Genomic DNA, 24315 nt, shown 5'->3' with positions numbered 1-24315 from the left:
AAGAGTTCAGCTAGAAAATCAAGGACTAATTGGATGGAAGCAGTGAAAGGATCTATGTCCTTTCTTGAGCCCAAAATGTGAAGCGCTTCCACTTGTTTCAAATAAATCTTCGAAAGTGGAAGATTTATGGGAAGCTATCAAAATATCTCGAACAGAGTGAGATAATTGAGGAAGCCTGGCTAAGGTTGGAACTGGAGGAACCAAGCAGTGAGGTTAAGAGAGGGGAGGGAGCGATGTAACTGACCCGACTGATGGATCAACAGATCTGGAGCTAGGTCCAGATGCCACGGTCGCTCCAATAGAAATTGATGTAGAAAGGGGAACCACACCTGTCGAGGCCAGTAAGGAGCAATGAGGATCAATGAGGCCTTCTGAACGATAGCTTTCTGTATCACTTGAGAGATTAGTGGGAAAGGAGGAAATGCATACAGTAGTCCCCGGGGCCAAACTTGGACTAGAGCCGCCTCTGCTGGGTTGGCCTGGTAAAGGGAATAGAGTGAAAAATTCTCTGCACTTGCTGTTTTGGGGAGTAGCAAAAAGATCGCAGCAAGGCTGACCCCACTTGAGGAAAATTTCTCTCACAACAGAGTCTTTCAGAGACCACTCGTGAGGCATGAGAATAGCTCTGCTCAACTTGTCCGCACTTGATTGGACTTCCGGGATGTGCGTTGCTATCAGAAATCGCTGAGAAGAAATCGCCCATTGCCACAGTCTGAGTGCTTCTCGACACAGGGGGTATGACCTGGTTCCACCTTGTTTGTTGATGTACCACACTACAGACATATTGTCTGTCTGGATTGCAATCGTTCCCAAGGGAAGAGAGTCTTGAAGGGCTTGCAACGCTAAAAGCACTGCTCTCATCTCTAGAACATTTATGTGCAAGTGGCATTCGTTTGGTTGCCATGTGCCCTGGACTGTCCTGCCCTGATAATGCCCCCACCCGATCAGGGAGGCATCCGTTGTCAGAGTAGCAACCGGAGGGGGTGGAACAAAGGGTCTTCCCAACAAGAGCTGAGGGGAAGACATCCACCACATGAGATGATTTTGCACGCCATGCGTGATCATAATGGTGTGAGACATTGGAAGTTCCTGGTATGACCATTGAGTAAAGAGCATCCATTGAAGGATCCGCATGTGGAATCTGGCTAATGGAAGCAGAGGTATGGCAGCCGCCATAATTCCCAACACTTTCAGAACTAACCTGGCTTTGATTCTGTTGTTGTTGAAAAGGAGTGAGACCAGTTTGTGAATGTCTGTTATTCTCTGATGTGTTAGTCTCAGACATGTCTACTGTGTCTAGATTTGCACCTATGAAAGTAATAGTACGACAAGGCGACAAAACAGACTTTTCGCAATTTATTGAAATGCCTAGCTTTTGACAAATGCGAAAAGTGTAATCCCTGGCCATCAGAAGGAGATGCTTGGTGGGAGCTGTGAGGAGCCAGTCGTCCAAATATGGAAACACCTGGAATCCTTGTCGTCTCAGGTGAGAAGCTACCACTGCCATGCATTTGGTAAACACCGGGGCAGTGGTGAGACCAAAGGGCAGGGCCCTGAACTGAAAATGACTGGTTCCCAGCCTGAAGCGGAGGAATCTTCTGGAGCGTCTGTTCATTTTTATGTGATAGTACGCATCCTGAAGGTCTATAGAGCACATCCAGTTTCCTTTGCCCAAGAGGGGAAGAATGGATTGCAGCGTGACCATCGAAATCTTGTTTTCTTGACTGATCTGTTCAAGATACTGAGATCCAAAATTGGTCTCCAGTCCCCTGTTTTCTTTGGAACTAAAAAGAACCTTGAGTAGATTCCGGATCATTGCTGGTCTGCTGGAACTGGCTGAATTGCTCTTTTTGCAAGCAGTTTTGAAATTTCCAAAACCGCTAGATCCCTTTGAGCGGGTGGAACATCTGGAAGGGATTTTTTCGATTGGTTTGGAATGCGAAGAAAGGGGATAGAATAGCCTTCGGAAATGACGGACTGTACCCATTTGTCTCGAGTCAGGGATAGCCAGGCTTCTGGGTACAGTGACAATCTTCCCCCGACTGCCTCCGAAGGTGGGCAGTCAGGCAACACCTCAGGGATGCTGAAAGGGCTTGTCAGAGAAGGCTTCCCGATTGCCCTGGTTCTGCGGACCCCCCCTGCCCCTAGGGCGACGTCTACCATTGTTATTCCCGCCTCTGCCTCTGGCGAACGACTCTGTCGTCAGGCAAGTCCCTTGAGATTGTTTACGGAACCACATCTTTCCACCTTTCTGGCCTTTGGGGTAAGGCCTAGAAGGAGTAGAAAAACGGACTCCGACAGCAGAAAGGGTCTCGCCATCAGTTTCGCACCTAGTCAAGGTTTCTTTCACTTGAGGACCAAAGAGAGATGATCCATCAAACGGGAGTTAGTGAAAGACGTCTTGAAGGGGTCCATAAATTGCATAGCCGCATCCAGGCATGCCTACGTAAGGCCACACCTGTCCCTGCGGCTCTACTCGCTCCATCAGCCGTAAGAAAGAAGACGCATGGAGGAGTTGGTTATGGAGTTAAGGGTAGCCAGCTGCGTGTTCATCTTATCTTGAAAACCCGCAGCTGTAGGGTCCTTAACATTTCACTCGCTTCCTTGATCAAGTCCCTTTGAAGACGAGTAAAATGGCATAGGTAGTTCAGCTTAACGCATGGTAAATGTCGCTGGCGAGAACATCCGCTTCCGCACCTGTCCATAGACCTAGATTCCTTGTTAGGTGGATGGACAGGCACTGAAGGATCAGCTAGCTCCTTCTTAGTGGCAGCAGCTACCACCATAGCATCCACAGAAACTCCTTTTGTTAAGAACTGTTTGTCTGCTGGTGCCGTTATGAACTTGGAGGGTCTCCTGGGAGTGGGGTCCACTGAATCAGGAGCCGTCCATGCCTTCTTAGCAACCACCTGCGTGAGGGGTCAAGGGGGACACCCAGGAGGTGGAAGGGCGAGAGCCAAATGCCTCAAGATACACAGATTCATCCTCCGAAGGGTTGAGGGCTGGCCAATTTCCCCTCTGTTTCAGGATCTCTAGAATGTCTGCAAATGAGACATCTTCAGAAGGGGAACGGGGAACCCTCAGAATCATCTAAATCTGTGTCACGTGATGGACTCAGGTGAGTCAATGTGTTTCCTCTTACACTTCCTCTTCCGAGGGGCTCTTCTGCCAAATCAGGAGAGGCCTCGGAAGAGGATGAAATCCCACATGGGGTTCCTGAGGAGCTGGCTCTCTGCGGTCCGGGATGAGGGAGTGAGTCGACTTGACCTGAGGCACCGTAGAGGGAGGGGACGGAGCCGACTGTGGAGTAGAGCCAGGCTCTAACACACTCCGCATGACCTCGAATGCACCCCTGTCAGGCAAAGCCAGAGGTCCCCGCCCGAAGCTAAGAACCTCCCTCGGCACCGACAGTGATGGCTCGAGGCCGATGTCGGAGCCGAACTTACCAGCCGGAAGCACCGAGAGGAGAGGGGGTCAGACAAGGGTCCGATGCCACTCACCCCTCGGAGCCGACGAGGAAGTCCGGCCGAGATTCTTCCAATGAAGAAATCGGAGCCGGCAGCGGGCCGAAGACAATTGTATCGGCTCAGACGCTATCACAGTCTCGGTTCGGCGACCCGGCCCGAGCTCAAGAGAGTCGAAGGAGGAATATATTGATGGACGGGGCAGGCATCGACTGATGAGTCGGGCTCTGAAGCATCTGGGCCAGTGCCTCGGACTTAAGAAGTCGACTCACTACCCTCTGAAGGTCATGATCCGACAGCCTCGATGACCTAGAGGTGAGATCTTTGGCTCCATTCAGACAGCAGGGAGATCCTGGAGCGAATGAACGGAGCCAAGGGATGGTGACCTGGACCTCTTCCTGTTGTCGGCTCCGAAGGTCTGGTCGGAGCCGACCGGAATTTCTAATACCTCGGCTCCAGCCGAGCCGCAGGGAACCACAGAAACTGTGGACTGAGACTCATCGGCTCCAGCGGAGCCGATGTAGGCAGAGGTTTAGAAACCTTAGGTCTCGGCTCAGTTGTCGGAGCCGAAGACCTAGATGCCTTAGAGGGCTTCCTGTAGAAACAGAAAGGGAATCCTCTGGCTTGAGTAAGCCCCTTAAAATTTATTTATTTTTTCTTTCCTGCAGGACCCTGGGGCTGAAGCCATGGCACACAGCACAGGAGTCCTGCAGGTGCAAAGGTCCCAGACAGTAGACACAAGAAGTGTGAGCGTCTGTCAGAGACATTTTCTGACAGCACGCATCACACTTCTTGAATCCGGAGACCTTTGCTTCCTTAGACATCTCTAAAGGTGTAATCACACACACACACAACACACTAATTACACCCTGTCAAGTTTAAATTATAATAGACCACTAACTAGGTTTTTTAAAATTAAGAAATAACACACACACTCCACTAGGGAAAAAGAAAAGGCCTGTAGGCCCAAGGGAAGAACTTAAAGTTCTTGAGGGAAAAAAACGGGAATTTTTTAGAAAGGGATAAAAATTTCTCTAAACTAAGGGAAATAAGTAAAAATATTAAAATTAAAGGGGTTTTAAAAGACTAACTTACACAAGAAAAGTCACTTACCAAGAACCGGTAGAAAACCAACACCTCGATAGCTGTAGCGGCAAACGAGATCTGAGGTAACTCTCGCCTAGCATTGTGGGATATAAGGGGAGCCTCGAGCCGGTGGAACCAACTCTCGAGCTTTTACAGTGGCCGAGTCGGAGCCGAGGTCGGCTCCGAACCCATCCAGCAAGAATGAAGGCGAGATAGACAACTTAACATCATTCCTTAACATACTAAACAAACTAGCTCCAGTCAGAAGGAAACAAATCAAATCCAACTCTGCCCCACAGCTCACAGGAAAAACCAAGCAACTTATGCTAAATAGAGGTAAACATGGAAAGCATGTTCTACTGACAAAACACCACAAATATGGCAATATTTTAGACAACTTGGGAACCTTTCTAAACTAAAAATCAGATGAAACAAAACTAGACAGTTTTCTAAGCTTTCCTGGAACACAATCAAAAGACTACTACACCCAGGCCAGACTATCACTCCTTCACCAACTACCAACAACAGCTCAGACCCTATGTCTACCCATTTCAATATACATTTATACACTTTGTCCTCTCCCTACTTAACAAGAAACCACCATCCAGCCTGACTATCCCAAACAGTACTAATCATCACCAAAATCCTTTCGCTCTCCAACCAGTATCTAGCTCTTCTCCCAAAATCAGTTCCTAAAACTAAAAAAATCCTTCCCAGCTGCTGACAACCTGCCACATAAATAACTCAAAATTGCTGCAGATGCTATAACGTACACTGTAGCTATACTCATAAAATGATCAATTACAGAAAGCTACATTTTCTCCTTCTGAAAAAAAAATCATATCTCTACATAAAGGAGGATCATCCGCCAACCTCTCCGATTATCAACCTGTAGCCATTCTACCACCACTGTCCAAAATATCAGAAAAATACATTCCCAACTACTATCCCTTCTTCACAATAGAAATCTCCTCTCCAGCACTCAACATGGTTTCTGACCTCAACATAACACCACTACTGCTCTACAAAGTTTTACCAAAATCATAAACTCTAATAGAAATACTGGCAACCCAGTATCCTCCCTCTTCTTAGACACATCAAAAACATTTGATACACTTTCACACCAGTGCCTGCTTCATGTACTATCTTCCCTAAGACTCTCCCATTCATCCCTTAGCTGGTTCCACAGCTATCTCACCAACAAATTCCAGGGTGTAAATTAAAACAAGATCTCTCTCCCTTTTTGTTTGTCTCTGTCGGTATACCTCGATCTATTCTAGCCCCTTTACTATTTAACACGGTCATTAATAATCTTCATAAAGCTACCAAAGATGCCTCCATAGTACAATACTCAGGTGATGCCACTCTCGTATGCTCTGCACCAAGTCTACTACTATTCTACAAGATGACTCAGGACTCTTGTTCCTCAGCTGAGGCTTAGCTAGATAACTACCAACCACTTTTAAACATTAAAAAAACAAACAAACAAATGAATGCTGTTTTTACCAAATCTCTGTCAGCACAGAAACAGTCTTTCAACACCACATCAGCAAATAATAATATAAGTGAAACAGTTTCCAGCACAAAGCTTCTTGGTGTCATAAATGATAACTTAAAATATGATCAACACATACTCATACTCAAGACATCAAGAAAACTCACCAAAAACTGGGCTTCCACTACAAAAATAAACCCTTTCTCACTGACTGCTCTAGGTATTCTTCAGCAGCATCTTCTCCCTTCACTTCTCTATGCAGTGCCCATCTTGACTAATCTTCACTCAACCTTAATAATAAACTAGAGTTTTGCATCAATCAAATACCCAAGTTTGTATCCAACTTTTCAAAACATTTACACCACTGCCTAGCAATAAAGCACCTACAATGGCTCAAACTACCTAATTACCTTATCTACTCCCAACTGCTTACTGACCAGAAAATAATACATGAACCCAACAGCTGCCCATCACTAAAAACCATCCTCAAACACTACTCCACTCCTAGGAATCTCCACTCACAGAACAAATATCTGCTGACCAGGACCAGGTCTCATAACAGTACAGGCAACTCAGTTCATGTAGCCTGTGTGGCTCAGCACTGGAACTCCATCCCAACCACCCTAAACAAGACATTACCACACATTTCAAGCACAATCTAAAAGACCTACCTTCCTATGGCTGTGCACTAAACTAATATTTATTTCTGTTTCTCTTCCATTACCAATCTTTCCATCAACCATCCTGACTCTTCTACCTTTATGATCTCTTGTCTCTCTTCTTCTCTCTCTTTCATCTTCCAATTAACCTATAACCTTAATAATCTCCTAATACCCACTTCTTACCCACCTCATCTCCTTACCTATCTAATGTTATCTCAACCTCTCCACTATCAGAACATTTTCTACTTTATGTTGTTTTTGATTATTTCTGCATATACCCTTTGAACTCCTCTTCTATTTTATGTTCCTGCTGTAGTAACATCCAACCTCATACATGTAAATATTCATACTAAACCTATATGCATTATCATTGCTTTTGTATTTACAGCTATTACATGTTAATATGTCTTTGACTTATATACAATAATATAACTTCTAAAGAATATGATGAGTGTATTTACTATTTATGTCTCAGTGTTACCTGCAAAGTAATGCTTAAAATGTTTTACTTTTAAACTGTTCGTTGTAAAAATGTATTTTATGCTGAAGCTTGTCTCCCCAAGCCTCCACTGAAAATGAGACTTGCGCCCAGTTAGACATTTCTGGTAAACAAAAGACAATAAAGAAATAAAGAAGGAAACATTCAAATTGGATTGCAAAGGACTGTCAAGAGCAAAGCTAGAAATCTTTCTCCTCTACAGGTACCTGGTGTAAAAATTTCAAGCTACCACTCATTCCTAATACAAACACTACTGCTCCTCACAAAATCATACTCCAACAGAACACTCTTCAGTATCACATCATCTCATAACACCAACACTCCCACACAAATGAAAGTACTAGATGTCATTACCTATACACTGAGATCTGATGTCCACATTCAATCCACTGTTGAGAAAACATCAAACACTTGACCTCCTATGCAGAGTTAATCTCCTATATTCACAAACCTGCAATATAATAAAAAAAACTAAGTTTGAGAAATTCTGTAATAACGTATCAAAATTTGCAACTTACCTACCATCCAGGAGCCATCACTGCTTGGCCCCTAGGTAAGATATAGGACCAACCCCCCACAGCCATTGCATTGTCCCATTACTTGGCTCTCTACACATTTACCATAAGCACTGTTCAAACCTTTCAGTGCACATACTATTGTCCTCTTTATTTTTTATTTTACAATGATTACAGAGATTTGGATTTAATTTTATAATTTCATATTTTATAGCACAAACACTAATAGCCATCTGCTAAACAAAACAAAATTAAATCCATCTGCTAAACAAAACCAAATTAAATAAAAGTCTCACATTGAAAAAAGACTTGGCGTGATCAACAGTAAATTTCTCTTCCTTTGAAACTCATATTTATATTGAAAAACAATCTGGTCAGTGACGGATTAAGTGTACCTTGAGCCCCGGACTGTTTTCAAACCATCTGCCCCCTGCTCACATTTTTATGACCATGAATATGCGCATGTGTTCTTTGATTCACCTTCTTGATTGTTTGAAATTATATGTTTTGTTTGCTATAGCAACATTTGTTAGTGTACTTTAAATTTGTAGTTTTGAAAATTTTTAATAGTAAGCAGTAAAACAAAATGTACAGACCAATAATGCCAAAAGTACCCATTTCAGAACATTTAAACCATAAAACGCCACTCAAACTACTTTCATTATAATCCACCAATATCTCTACTCAACAATTACAGATCTTTTATCAAGTGTGTACACATCACATGTCTGACCGTGATAAAAACGGCCAAGGTAAAGTATTCCAATTTAATTTACACAAATGCACTCTAGTCTTGATTTTTTTCAGTTTGTCAGCATGGTTAGTCACTTTTATGCCAGACATCCTCAAACCCAGCAATTATAATTACATTGTTGACTACATCCTTCTCAGATATCTGTGTCAAAAAATAAAATAATAACAGTGACAAAGTCATAATATTTCAATTTTTTCACACAAACACATAGTAGCCAAAGTATTCCAGCTTAATTCTCACACACTTGCATACCAGTCCTGCAAAGCCAGATTAAAGACCATTTAAAAATGACCAGATAATAAGAGCATAAGAAACTTTCATGCACAGAGAGCCCCCCCCCCCCCCACACACACACACACACACACACACACTCTGTACACTCCTTGTTCTGATAAAATAAATTACATGTGTTTATCAATAGCTTTGGGTGAACTTCAAGAATTTATATAAAAATCATTAGCATCATACCATAAGATGCAGCCATGTGCAGCATATTTTTAATAGAAGAGTACTTATGAGAGCATAAGAAATATTATTAACCACCTGAAAACATATGCTAAGTCAGTATGTACAATCACTGCAGACGTAAAAGTCATTTGAATAATTTCACATTAAAGAGAGAAGGATGTGTTCAGTCCTGGTTTACTTTTCAACATGATCTGGCTGGTCTGATGATCTGTGTAAGTCCGCAACTGTGCAATCATGAATAGAAATCTTTTGTCATGCAAGGTCCCAGCTGGCCAATGAAACTGCCCAGTAAATAGAAGTTATGTCCTTACCATAACGTTCCATGTGGAGTGTTCATCTCGCCTTTGTTCTTACACATGGGTTCGAAGCCGATCCTCGGCTCCGAGTCGGCCGCTTTAGCAAAGCTCTGCATCGAGAAGAAGCTCGAGACCAACCTATCTCCCACAATTCCCTCTGCCCTTACCTCAGATCTAGTTTGCAAAACCATACCAGATCCCATAACAGGATGAAAACATACATACATACATACCAGGGCATAGCTGAAAACAGCAGCAACAGCAGAGAGAAATCAGTAGCGGGAGAGCCGAACCAGACCTCTAAACTGGACGTTCTTCCTGACCTGAGGGTGGGAGGGTGGGAATGTAAGAACAAAGGCGAGATGAACACTCCACATGGAACGTTATGGTAAGGACATAACTTCTATATGTGAGAGTGTTCAATCTCGCCGTTTGTTCTTACACATGGGTAGCGTCCCTAGCTCCATGACCCTGAGAGACTCACGGAAGAACATTCCTGAGCACAGTGGAACCAAAGGTTGCCCTGTCCTTGGAAATCCTATCCACTTTGTAATGAGTGATGAACGTATGTGGTTTAGACCAAGTGGCAGCTGCACAAATAGTATCCAAAGGTAGGCGGGCCGCATGAGCCAGAGATGTAGAGACTGATCTAGTAGAATGTCCTTTTGGTTTGGTGGGCAAACTCTGCTCAGTAGTAGCGTAAACAAAAGTAATACAATCAGATAGCCATTTGGAGAGAGTACGCTTCGTCACTGCCATGCCCTTTCTGTTGTCCGCAAAGGCTATAAAGAGTTGGTCTGTTTTTCTGTGATCCTTTGTTCTATCTAGATAAAATCTGAGCTGTCTATGAACATCTAACTTGTGTAACATATATTCCAGCTTGTTGGAATGGTTTTTGAAAAATGTGGGGAGTTCGATGGACTGATTAATGTTGTTGACTGAACAAACCTTGGGAAGAAAGGACGGGTTGGTGCGTAAGGATACCCTATCCGGGTGAAAAATCAAATATGGGTGCTTAATGGAAAGAGCTTGAAGTTCTGACACCCGTCTGGCTGAAGTGATAGCTACTAGAAAGAGAGTTTTCCATGACAAGAGCTTTAAAGAACAGGACGAGGCTGGTTCAAAGGGTGGTAGCATTAGTTGGGATAAAAGGAGGTTTAGATTCCACGGAGCTGTAGGGAACCTGACTGGTGGTCTAATATGAAAAGACACTTTTAGAAAAGCTTTACAAAGCCTATGAGTCATAATAGGCGCCCCATTCTCTCCTACATGAAAGTTTGAAATAGCAGCCAATTGAACCCTCAAGGTGGCAGGAGAAGCTCCTTGGTGAAATAGTATGGATAGAAACTCTAAAACTTTGTTTAGCGGGGCTATTAAGGGATCTAAATGTTGTGCAGTTGCCCAATATACAAAGCGCTTCCACTTACTAGTGTAAATTTTTGTAGTGGAAGCTTTATGGGAGGCTACTAGAATGTTCTGAACCGCAGGAGAAAGAAGATCAGACCTGGCTAAGAAGGGAAGTGGAGCAGCCAAGCTGCTAGTCTGAGGGACAGGAGCGATGGGTGGGGAGCCCCTGACGAATGGGTCAGTAGATCCGGCTCCGGGTCCAGGATCCAGGGCTCCCGTATTTGGTGTGCTTGAAGAAAGGGAAACCAAATTTGACGAGGCCAGAATGGGGCAATGAGAATTACAGTCCTTTCCAGATTCTTGGCTTTCTGCAGAAATCTTGGTATCAGAGGTATAGGAGGGAAGGCGTACAGGAGACCCGGGGGCCAATCGTGAATCAGAGCATCCCTGGGGACTTCCCCTGGTGGGGGTAACAGGGCGAAGTAGCTTCTGCATTTGGCGTTCATTGGAGACGCAAACAGATTGCAGCAAGGCTGGCCCCACTTGCGGAATATCATGTCCGCTATTGTCTGTTTGAGGGACCACTCATGAGGTAACAGGATGGCTCTGCTCAACCTGTCCGCTATGACGTTGGATAACCCCGGGATGTGCATTGCTATCAGAAAGTGACCCATGGACTCTGCCCATTGCCAAATTCTCATGGTCTCTCTGCACAACTGGTAAGATTTGGTTCCCCCTTGCTTGTTTATGTACCAGACTACGGACATGTTGTCCATTTGAACTGCAATGGTCCCTAGAGGTAGAAGGGGAGAAAAGTGTTGCAACGCTAGGAACACTGCCCTCATCTCCAGAACATTGATGTGCAGGTTGTACTCTAGATTGGTCCATTCGCCTTGGACTGTCTATCCCTGAAAGATGCCCCCCCACCCTATCAGGGAAGCGTCCGTGGTCACCGTAGATGTTGGAGTGGGTAGCACAAACGGCCGGCCGCCGGTGAGATTGCAATTCTGTAGCCACCAAGATAGGTGTGTTTTGCAGATGTTCATGATGTGAATTTCGTGTGTCAGCGGTAACTGTTGGAACGACCATTGTGCGAACAGCAGCCATTGAAGAACTCTCATGTGCAGTCTTCCCAAAGGTATTGCAATGAGGGAAGCCGACATGAGTCCCAAAACTTTTAGCACCAGTTTGGCCGGGGATTTCTTGGCCAACAGGAGTAGAGATATGTGATTCTGTAGAGAGGCTATTCTTTCTGGGGGAAGTCTTAGAATCAAGCAACGGGTATCCAAATCTGCTCCTATGAATGACATATGCTGTGACGGCTGTAATGCAGATTTTTCGAAATTTATGGAAATTCCGAGCTGAACACAAAGTTCGAGTGTGTAATCCCTGGCCTGTATCAGTCGACGCTCAGTGGTGGCAGTAAGGAGCCAGTCATCCAGATACGGAAACACCTGGAATCCTAGGCGTCTCAAGTGAGACGCTACCACTGCCATGCATTTGGTGAAAACCCTGGGGGCTGAGGTTAGACCAAAGGGCAGGGCCGAAACTGATAGTGACTGGCTCCCAGCCTGAAGCACAAGTTATCCCTGGACGCTCTGGCCATTTTGATGTGGTAGTATGCGTCCTTGAGATCTATTGAGCACATCCAGTCATCCTTCTGTAAAAATGGAAGGATCGATTGAAGCGTGACCATCCGGAACTTTTGTTTCTTGACGAAGGTATTGAGATTGCTTAGGTCCAGAATTGGCCTCCAGTCCCCTGTCTTTTTTGGAACTAAAAAGAACCTTGAGTAAGTTCCGAATCCTCTTTGGTCCGCCGGGACTGGTTGGATGACTCTTTTTTTCTAGCAGCTTTGAAATTTCTATAGCTGCAGGTTCTCGCAGATGGGGCGGTACATCTGGGAATCTTTTCTGTGGTACCGGGGGAAATAGAAATGGAATTTTGTAACCTCTGGTAATAAGCTTTTTACCCATCTGTCTGAGGTAATTCTTTGCCAGGCCTGAGGGTATAAAGCTAAGCGACCCCCGACTGCCTCCAGAGCAGGACAGTCAGGCCTCCCTTCAGGAGTGCTGGAAAGGCTTCCCAGGGAGCGTATCCCTGTCACCTTGGTTTTGCGGACCCCCTCTGCTGCCAGGGCGACATCTTCCACTTCTGCCCCCCCCTGCCTCTGGAGGGGGCATCACCCTGTGTGTTTGGGAAAGAACCCTGGGGTTTACGAAACCACATTTTCCCACCTCGTTGCCCTTTGGGGTACGGTCTGGATGGGGTGGAAAAACGGACTCCGACAGCAGACAGAGTCTTTCCCTCTTGCTCACACCGGGTAGGGGTCTCCTTTACTTTGGGGCCAAAGAGAGTGGCACCATCAAATGGGGCGTTAGTAAAGGAAGACTTGAAGGCTTCCACAAAGGAGCATAAGCGCATCCAGGATTGTCTACGGAGAGCAATCGCTGAAGCCGCAGCCCTACTCGACCCTTCGGCTGCATAAGAGATGAGCCTCATGGACGAGTTCACAATTGATGTAAGGGTATTGAGCTGTGCTGTGACCTTTTCCGTGACAGCAGCATCTGTAGTACCCTGGAGGGTATCTCCCAACTCTTTGACTAGATCCCTCTGTAAATGCGTGAAATGTGTCAAATAGTTCAGTGATCGCATGGAAAAAGCCGCTGAACTAAATATGCGCTTCCCATACCTGTCCATAGTCCTAGAATCTCTGTTAGGCGGATGGACAGATGAGGAAGATTCAGACATCTCCTTTTTAGTGGCAGCTGCCACCACCATAGCATCCACTGGAACTCCCTTTGTGAGGTATGCCTTGTCTTGAGGGGCCGTAATGTACTTATTAGGCTTTCTGGGGACTGGCTCCACTGTGTCAGGTGTCTCCCATGCCCTTCGAGCAATCAAATCCATCAACTCATCGAAGGGCGGAGTGACCCAGGAGGAAGAAGGGCGAGCACCGAATGCCTTCAGCAAGACTGACTCACCCTCAGAAGGGGGTAGGGCCTGCCAATCACCTCTCTGTTTTAGGATCTCCAGGATGTCAGAAAAAGAGACATCCTCTGAGGGTGATTTTGGGGACCCTTCTGACTCATCCAAGTCAGTGTCCGATGTTAAGGACTCTTGTGGAGAATCCAAGTGCCTCCTCTTACACAATCTTTTCCTCGGGACTTCTTCGGGGGGGGCATCTGATGAGGCCTCCGAGGAAGAGGGGGCTCCCTCTGGGAGCGGCTGAGACACTGGTGCTCGACGCTTTTGAGTAGCCGTAGGTGCAGAAGAGGATAAAGCGCCTTTATGGGAGGGGGACACTGTTTCTGCTGAGGTAGTTGTCTGGGAAGACAATACCTTCCTCATAAGATCGAAGGCCCCCGGCCCCCGAGCCGAGGAATCCCCCGGTTCCGAAGAACGTGGAGGAATCTCTGACGCAGAAGCCAAGGGCACCGATCCCGAGGACAGAGCCGAGGTGATCCGTGCCGAGGCACAGAGAGGGAGAGTCGGCACCAAAGTATCGGTTCGGCTCTCGGTCCCGGAACCAAGGATAGATCGTCAGCTCCGCGAGTCCGGGAGAGGTTCCGACGGAGTTGAGGTAAATGGTGCCGACCGAGAAAGGGACGGTTCCGGCACCAAGGGCTCTACAATCAACAAATCAGCATCTCCCGGCTCCGAGGGCTGAACAGGCCTCGGAGGAGGATCAGATGGAGACAAGGGAAGGCCTTCGAGTCTCAACACCAACTGAGAGGAGACTGCAATGAGTTTGGATAGGGCCGTGTTCTCCATCAGCTTCTGCACCACACGGTCTACGTCGGTGTCGGAAAGGGGCCTGGAAGACCGCGTCAAAGAAATCGAAGACAGTGCCGACCTTAAAAGAGCCGGAGGTGGCAGTTCTGTCACCGGTTCCAAGGCTCGAGGCTCGGTAACAGACACTAGTTCGATACTCGGCCCCAAAGTCTGTGGAACCGGTGAACGAACTTTAAAAGAAGAACTTGGAGCCGATGACGTGGGCTCCGAAGTCTTCGACTCCTTCGAAGATTTAGAGGTCTGGTCTGACTTATCTAAAGCCTCTTGAAAGGCAGGCTTCAGAAGACCCCTGTCCATGAGCTTCCTGCGCCTATCTGTCATGACCCTTCCACTAAAGGAGTGACATATGGAGCAGTCCTCCTGAAGATGGAGAGGGCCAAGACAGTAGACACAGGAGCTATGGTTGTCTGTGACAGACATCTTCTGTCCGCACTGACATCTCTTGAAACCTGATTTAACCTTGTCAGACATGTCAAAAGGTCACAAAAAGTCACAAAAACTAGTGAAATATCACCAATATAACTAATCTTAGCTAAAGGCCAAGAAATAATGCTATGAAGAATGAATCAGTCAAATCCGGGAATTAGTGAGTGGGGTAGGCCCTAGGATCCTAACTTTAAACCTAAACTGTTTTAAAAAAAAAACACAAAAGATTCAGTTAATCGGAACCGAAGACCCAAACACACACAAACACCAACAAGTGTCACAATCCAATAAATTTTTATCAAAAAATTCTCAAGAAAAAGATAAATCTTATCTGAAGTTGGCTCAGAGCTCTTCAAATGATGTGATCAGATGCAGCGGCAAACTAGATCTGAGGTAAGGGCAGAGGGAATTGTGGGAGATAGGTTGGTCTCGAGCTTCTTCTCGATGCAGAGCTTTGCTAAAGCGGCCGACTCGGAGCCGAGGATCGGCTCCGAACCCATGTGTAAGAACAAACGGCGAGATTGAACACTCTCACATTAATAGTTTTCTATTTATGTTGTCACTGAACCAATTTAAAGTGAGCAATACTATTTGAATTTAAGGTCAGGTATGACATATACACAGCACAGGCTACGTGATTTATAATTAATTATTTGTACAGAAGCAAATAGTCCATTCATGCCAGCAGCAGTGGGGGGTTATTTATCTAGGAAATGAGTTATGTGAGCATGGTGCATGAATACAGCTACTCCTCCCCCCTTTACCCGCTCACTCATTTCTGCATATAGGGTAGCCTGAGATATTGACTTCTGGGTTAGATGTAAAAGGTTTCAGCTATGTTTCAGTACTGATAGCACATCAGGCTTGAGGATTGGAACTTTATTGCAAAGAATTATAGCACTTAAGTGCAATACTTTCAAGCCCTCTACTTTTAGTGACTGGCATTTGTATTCCAAAGTACAGCTGCATGACAAAAAGTGGCCCTGGATCAGTTTCAGTGTTGCCTGAAACTAAGCAGTATTGCTGTATGCAGTAGTACAGGGCATTAAAAAATGTTTAAATATAGTGATCTGAATTATACTAAAAATAAATTGTGATTTTTGTCTGTTGCTAAGCAAGAGCAAGGAGTACAGTAGGGCTTTGCAGTGAAGGGCTATTCCTGTAGAAACATAAGTGTGTTGTGAGTCATCTGGGATTACTGAAATACAGACAGTAGTCAGGTAGCTGTGTCTGCTGTAGCTGTGTTCAACTCACGGAATCTGAGACAGCCACACACCTGCCTCACTGACAAATTCACAACATGCACACAGCAAAAGTGTTACCAAGTACTGATGAATGTGATGACAGCATTGCAGGGCACCCAGGTATTGTGTCATACAGTATAAAGTCACATGCAGTGTATTCCATCCTGTAAGTACTCATGTTTGGGATGCAAAGGGCAACAAATTATGTGAAGTTATGGGCAGTACCGCGAGTGAAAGACACTCTAATGCAAACAGCTGAAGGGGTGTGTGCTGGGCTGTGTGACACTGACCCCACTGATGGTTACAATATCCTGGTATTGGCAATTGTCCAAAGGTAGTCCACAATGGATCTGTAAGCTCTGCTGCTGTCCGGTGGTGAGCAAAGACTATATTCCCTTGCTACAAAAGCCTATGTAGTGGTGCTTTGTAGTTCACTGCAGTACAGTCTTACCACATGACCCAGTTGTGCTTGCTGCACATGCATCGTTTCAACAATTCAGTCCTAGGCCAGTTTACAGGCAATGAAAGATGCAGTCATATTGGTGTTCAGTGAGTGGAGTTCAATAAGGACATTTTCACCACAGCCACAAATCAGGAATTCAGTAATCTGACATATAAATATGTCAGTAAGTATTCTTCTGGGTCGTGTGTGGTGTTCACTAAAAAGACTTGTACACAAACTACGAGATAATATTGATGATGTACTTAATAGTGCATACTCTATGATGAAGCACATTGAATACCCTTTACAAATACAGCCACCTACTTATTAAGCACTCTGATTTTTAAAGTTCTAACGCATATTTACTCCCCCTTAAAAGAAAACTTCAAATAAGGTAACAAAACCAAAAAAATGCACAAACACACACTAGTCAGACCCAGATTCAAACTTGCAATGGGTGGAAAAGCTTTCTCCAGGTTAGGACCTGCAATATGAAACCAACTACCCAGTTCGATAAAAAAAACTCCAGGTCTTTGGCATCATTTAAGAAGGATATTAAGCTTTAGCCAACAGGGTGCTGGCGGAAATTGGGCTACTGTTGGTCGGAGGAGGAGAGGAGGTGGAAGGCATGGCTGAAGGCAGGAAGAAAGGAGAAAGGCTAGGACTGTGGTAGTGAGGGTCGGAACTTTGAATGCTGGCAGTATGACTGGTATAGGGAGAGAGCTAGCCGATATGATGGACAGAAGGAAGGTTGGAATATTGTGTGTGCAAGAGACCAGATGGAAGGGGAGTAAGGTGTATCGGAGGTAGGTTCAGATTGTTTTATCATGGTGTGGATAGGAGGAGAAATGGCATAGGAGTTATCCTGAAGGAACAGTATGCTAAGAGTGTTTTGGAGGTGAAAAGAGTGTCGGATAAAGTGATGCTTATGAAGCTGGAAATTTATGGTGTAATGATGAATGTTGTTAGTGCGTATGCTCCACAAGTTGGGTATGCGATGGACGATAAAGAAAAATGTTGGCATGAGTTGGATAAAGTCATGATGACTGTACCCAAGGGTGAGAGAGTGGTGATTGGAGCAGATTTCAATGGGCATGTTGGTGAAGGGAACAGAGGGGATGAGGAAGTGATGGGTAGGTATGGTGTTAAACAAAGGAATGCAGAAGGTCAGATGGTAGTGGATTTTGCGAAAAGGATGGACATGGCTATGGTGAATACGTATTTTAAAAAGAGGGAGGAGCATAGGGTGACATACAAGAGGGGAGGAAGATGCACACAGGTGGATTATATCTTATGCAGGAGGGCCAGTTTGAAGGAGACTGGAGACTGTAAAGTGGTGACTGGGGAAAGTGTAGTTAGACAGCATAGGATGGTGGTTTGTAAGATGACATTGGTGATCAAGAAGAGGAGGAGGAGTGTGAGGGCAGCACCGAGGATCAAATGGTGGAAATTGAAAAAGGGTAAATGTGAGGTGCAGTTCAGTGAAGAGTTAAGACAGGCACTGGGTGGCAGTGAAGAGTTACCAAATAGCTGGGTAACTACAGCAGAGCTAGTAAGGGAGATGGCTAGAAAGGTGCTTGGTATGACATCTGGACAAAGGAAGGACGACAAGGAGACATGATGGTGGAATGAGGAAGTACAGGAGAGTATACAGAGAAAGAGGTTGGCAAAGAAGAAGTAGGATTGTCAGAGAGATGAAGAAAGCAGACAGGAGTATAAGGAGATGAGGTGCATAGCAAAGAGAGAGGTGGCGAAGGCTAAGGATAAGGCATATGAAGAGTTGTATGAAAGGTTGGACACTAAGGAGGGAGAAAAGGACCTGTACCGATTGGCTAGACAGAGGGACCAAGCTAGGAAAGATGTGCAGCAGGTAAAGGTGATAAAAGATAATCAGGGAAACATATTTACAAGCGAGGAGAGTGTGTTGAGCAGATGGAAAGAGTACTTTGAGGGGTTAATGAATGAAGAGAATGAGAGGGAGAGAAGGTTGGATGATGTGGGGATAGTGAATCATGAAATGCAATGGATTAGCAAGGAGAAAGTAAGGATAGCTATGAAGAGGATGAAGAATGGAAAGGCTGTTGGTCCAGATGACATACCTGTGGAAGCATGTAGGTGTTTAGGTGAAATGGCAGTGGGTTTTTAACCAGATTGTTTAATGAAATTTTGGAAAGTGAGAGGATGACTGAGGAATGGAGAAAAAGTGTTTTGGTACCGTTTTTTAAGAATAAGGGTGATGTGCAGAGATGTAGTAACTACAGAGGGGTTAAATTGATCAGTCACAGCATGAAGTTATGGGAAAGAGTAGTGGAAGCTAGGTTAAGAAGGGACGTGATGATTAGTGATCAGCAGTATGGTTTCATGCCAGGAAAGAGCACTACAGATGCGATGTTTGCTCTGAGAGTGTTGATGGATAAGTACAGAGAAGGTCAGAAGGAGTTGCATTGTGTTTTTGTAGACTTAGAGAAAGCATATGACAGGGTGCCTAGAGAGGAGTTGTGGTATTGTATGAGGAAATTGGGAGTGTCAGAGAAGTATGTAAGAGTGGTACAGGATAAGTACAAGGGTAGTGTGACAATGGCGAGGTCTGCGGTGGGAGTGACAGATGCGTTTAAGGTGGAGGTGGGATTACATCAAGGATCATTTCTGAGCCCTTTCTTATTTGCAATGGTGATGGACAGGTTGACAGACGAGATCAGACTGGAGTCCCTGTAGACTATGATGTTTGCAGATGACATTGTAATCTGTAGTGAGAGTAGGGAACAGGTGGAGGAGACCCTGGAAAGATGGAGATATGCTCTAGAGAGAAGAGGAATGAAGGTCAGCAGGACTAAGACAGAATATATGTGTGTAAATGAGAGGGAGGATAGAGGAATGATGAGGATGCAAGGAGTTGAGGTGGCGAAGGTGGATGAGTTTAAATACTTGGGATCAATAGTTCAAAGTAATGGTGAGTGTGCAAGAGACGTGAAGAAGAGAGTACAGGCAGGATGGAGTGGGTGGTGAAGAGTGTCAGGAGTGATTTGTGACAGACGAGTACCAGTAAGAGTGAAAGGGAAGGTCTACAAGAGGGTAGTGAGACCAGCTATGTTATACAGGTTGGAGACAGTGGCACTGACAAAAAGGCAGGAGTTAGAGCTGGATGTGGCAGAGTTAAAGATGTTAAGATTCGCACTGGATGTGATGAGGGTGGACAGGATTAGGAATAAGTATATTAGAGGGTCAGCCCAGGTTGGAAGGTTTGGAGACAAAGCCAGAGAGGCAAGATTACGTTGGTTTGGACATGTGGTGAGGAGGGATGCTGAGTATATTGGGAAAAGGATGCTAAGGATGAAGCTACTGGGTAACCGGAAAAGAGGAAAGCCTAAGATAAGGTTTATGGATGTGGTGAGAGAAGACATGCAGGTGGTTGGTGTGACAGAGCAAGATGCAGAGGACAGGAAGAAATGGAAACAGATAATACGCTGTGGCGACCCCTAATGGAAACAGCCAAAAGATGATGATTAAGCTTTATTTGACAAATTAAATTAATTTAAACATATATGCTTCCAAGACACTGGATAAATACTTGCATTTTATTTCAGTGCATATATATACCTGCATTATAAATCCCCTTGTATATATTGTAAATAGCCTTTACCATATATATATATATATATATATATATATATATATTTGCTTTATTGTTCTTAGTATAATAACTGCATCAGTGTGCTTTGTGATTTTTGTCTATCAACCATTATGTAACTGGAATAATTATCACTATACTGTATTTATTAATTTGTTTTCCTATTTGTACAATTGTATTCGGGTTGTGACTGAAAAGGGTTAGCAGACCAGCTTATTTACCCCATTATCAAGTGGCAAAATAAAATAAAATGAAAATAAAATCACTAAGCCCATGTTTTTTTTTCTCCTCTGAATTTTGCGAGGCCTTCTTCTTTCTATTTCTGCACTATTCCCCATGACTTCCATTCTAAGGATGGCATCATACTTTTTTTCCCTGGTGAACATTAGTGAAAAAAATTAGTTAATATATTATTCCTGCTCTGCTGGCTTCATAAATTTTACCCAATCCTTTATTTAATTTATCTAAGTTCTTACTCTTCTTTTTTCATCATCGTATCCAAGTCTTTCTTCCTTTTCTTAAACCCTCTTCATTCTTTTAGCTACCTTAACTTAACCTACTTTCTTTTTCGCTCTCTTATAGTTGGCCATATTCTCATCTCTTTCACACACCACTTATATATTCCATCTTTTTCCCTTGATACCACTCTTATTTCGACACTGTGCTACGAGTCTCCTTCTTCATTTGTTCTTTCTTTTGCACTCAAATACATTACCATTTCTCCTCATGTGCTTCTTCTGATGTTTATCCATAGTTCCTCTACCTCTCTGTTGCACTCCAGTCTTTCCTTGTTTTGGCCAACACACATCCTACATAATTTGAACTGCCCCTTTTCTTAATGCTCCTTAAACATTCTTATGCACAATCATTTTATTGTTTATTCTCACCTTGTGATGGTTATTTTTGTTTATAATTATAGTTATCCTAAAAATGCGTTGCTTCTTCTAGTTTAGGTATACCCTTTTGCATACCTTCATTAAACTGTGGAAAATAATTTGGTTTCAGCCCCATTTTATTTCACTGTGCATATTGGGTTGTTTTGGCCTACTGCACATTTTATACCTGGTCTTGCAATATATACAAGAGGAGAGAGCACGTATCTTAGTCAGTGACATTATTCATCAGCTGTTATGTAGTGATAATGTTAAAAAAGTCATTTTTTTCTATACATGGTTTAAAAATAATAATAATAAAAAATACTACTATAACTGAAGAAAAAAAGACAATTACTCTGTAAAGTGGGAAGCTGAGTTTCTCTTGCCATAGGTAGCATTTGTTCATTAGAAAATAATTTGGAAGCATATTCTTCTAGCAATGATTCACACTTATCAATCCGTTTTCCAACTGTTACTAGCCTTTCTGCTGGGAAGGGTGAAATTTCAAGAAGATAATCAGAAATTGCATCAGATGATCTATATATCCCCAAGTCTTCTTTTGCCAAATCAAATTCTTCTTCATCAAGAAAGATTCTGGGCCATTCTTCCTGCAACATAAAATAAATTCTGACAGTTACAACTTTTTACAATAAATCATTATCATACAGCTAGATGAGGGGATCTGCCAGTTATGATATTCCTGGTAAATTATTCCAAAATATGTAACCTGAAAGTCTGGCTCTGTGACAATGAGGACTAAAGTCCTGCCTATGACACAGACAACCCGGGATCCACAAGTAGCATGGGCACTGCACCAGCCAAGGAGAGAAATGTTGGACTGAACAGCAGGTGCTGGCTCACATTCCTCAAGGGAAAAAGGTAGTCTGGTACTCTGTAATGGTGACACCTAATGGGCAGAAAGGTGCACAGCATTCACTACATAAAACAGGGACATGTGCTTGGTGTTGCCAAGCCACATTCCCCTGGTAGCCTTCATATGGCATGTACAGGAACCTGCACACCCTCAAGGGGAGGTTTCATAGAGCCTCGCTTTTGTGAACATATATGTCATATGTTGAAGAGGGTGAGGTTAAGGCCACAGTAAGGAAAACCCCACTGATGCTTCCTGTACGACAGTTTCTGCAATCACTTTTCATCCCACTAGGGAATAAATGGGTCCAGCTGGGTGCAGAGGGCTGATGGGTGGCAGGCAGTGCAGGAGAGAGAAACACAGAAAAAAACTTAACTCGCATTCCTGATGAATATTACAGTATGCGCACTAACCATACCATTCAATAAACACTATTGAAGTAAATGCCATGTATTTTAAAAGAGAAGCTAGCATTTAAATAGACTTTTATGTTACTGGATGCTTTCTTTCATTCACAGTTCACATACTGAGATTTACTTTTTATATTTTTATTTATTTTATATTTAACCAAGGACATGAACTGGTCCAAGGACCATTTTCAGTCATGAACTGTGCGAGTGTGACATGAACAAAACATTTAGAAACCATGAGTACAGTTAGACATACTTTGATCAATATTATTAGTGTACGATTTAAAATGCTGCAATATAAAAACATAAGCATCAATTATTTTAAAAATATAGGAATATAAATAAATAGACTTTTTAAAAAACAGGAAACAATATACATTCACACTACAATGACATGACCATACACAAAAGAAGTCAAGCATTGCCAGTACAATGACCTGAATATACTGAAAAGAAAACCCAAGTTAAAGCAAATGTGTTTGACAAAGAGTTTTGCTGCCCTCAAGCTATCAATGGGTAAAGTAAATAGAAAGAGTGGGTAAAAAGACAAAACAAAATGTATTTACATGTTTGCACAAACAGTATAATGTACTAAAGACAATGTAATGAGTGGATACAGTTCTAGTATTCAGCTCTATAGTAATATATTATTTTTATCCCTACAAAATATTTACATTTATTGTCCTTTAGTAAACGTAACTTTAGAATTTTCTTGAACTATCTAATGATGCTTTTATGAACTGTTTTCTAGCAGGCTGGAGCACATTTTGTGAATATGTTCTTTGTCTTAAAGGTGGTCTTTTAAGCTGTATTCCTTCATTGTTCCTGAGCATATAGGATTGTTGTTTAGGTAGAAATTTATTTTGTAGGATATACAGAAGTCCTTACATAGCAGACTGAATGTTAGAGAATTTAGCAGCAGTGAAAATCGGGCCATAACTGGTAGCAATTCCCTTTACATAGTTGCACAATGTTGCTCCCTATTAGTTGACAAGTCAATAACTCACAGTATACAGTGTATAGAACAGAGAGGTGTGCTTGGTGTTGCCAAACTAGGGTCACAATGTAGACTTCATGAAGCATATACAGGAACCTGCACACTCAGAGGGGAAGATGTTTAGACCCTCAATTCATGCAGTAATCAGCAATGATATAATATGAGTGCTGTTCTTTCAACCATGAAGACATCATGAAGACAGTTGTACTGTACTGGTCTACGCACAATATTTTACTGTTCATTGTGCTACTGAAAAAAAGAAAGTGAATATCTTTTAGCCCTTGTTAAGCAAATATCAAAGTTAAGAAATATCTATATTAAGACATAATATTGGAGAGTGCAACTTACTGCAGCAGCAGCATGCAATACAAATGTTTCCAGTAGTCACCAGAAATAGTAGATCTTCAAGGAAAATATCTCTGAGTCCAGTAAATTCTGACCTATAGGCTTATTCACAGTGTGGGACACTAAAGCCCTGTACATTTTCCTTAGCAGTTTTGTTCCTGACACCAGCCAAAACTGATTTTGCTTTAGCTTTACAATAAGAATAGCTTTTCAGTGGTATGTTTTAAAAGGATGAGACTATAATTACCATCTTCTGTTCTTCACAGTTAGAAACATGTTCCTGTTTTTCTGTTTTTTTTTTAATTTCTCCAAATCTTTTTAGTTTCTAATATAATGATGGGAATGTACCCCATTCCTAAGTCAAAGTATGATTAAAGTTCATGAAATTAGTATTGTTTCAATCTTTGATGTCAGCCAAAAGTACTCTTTGCAGCACTCGCAATGTGCCCAGTAATGACTCCTTCTGCAATTCGTATGGCGTTACATGTACTGGTAACATATCTAAATATGACTGTAGATTCTTTTTTATAAAACCCATTGCTCTTACTACTATTAGAACTGTCTGGGTATCTTCCTTCCATACTGCTTTCATTTCTGCCTACAAATCCTGATATTTTATGACTTTGTGTCTCTCTGTACGCAGGACACTGTAGTCATTGGGTGTGGCAATTTCAATAATCAATGCTGTTTTTGTCT

General features: G+C 43.3%; 1 protein-coding gene across 2 annotated transcripts in view; it reads right to left on the bottom strand.

The window, feature by feature from the left end:
- Window positions 1-24315, bottom strand: part of LOC122806838 (protein FAM227B-like) — a 705369-nt gene that overhangs the window by 441742 nt on the left and 239312 nt on the right. For both annotated transcript variants that reach the window (XM_044077589.1, XR_006365563.1), the window contains one exon: window positions 21352-21604. In XM_044077589.1, coding sequence (XP_043933524.1) covers window positions 21352-21604 — 253 coding nt within the window. The remainder of the gene's footprint in view (window positions 1-21351; window positions 21605-24315) is intronic.

Source organism: Protopterus annectens, chromosome 7.part0 (assembly GCF_019279795.1).
Source record: "Protopterus annectens isolate FY-2018-M chromosome 7.part0, PAN1.0, whole genome shotgun sequence".
In the NCBI taxonomy this organism is placed as follows: domain Eukaryota; kingdom Metazoa; phylum Chordata; order Ceratodontiformes; family Protopteridae; genus Protopterus; species Protopterus annectens.
Note: the sequence above shows the minus strand (reverse complement) of the source record. Positions and strands in the feature narration are given on the sequence as shown.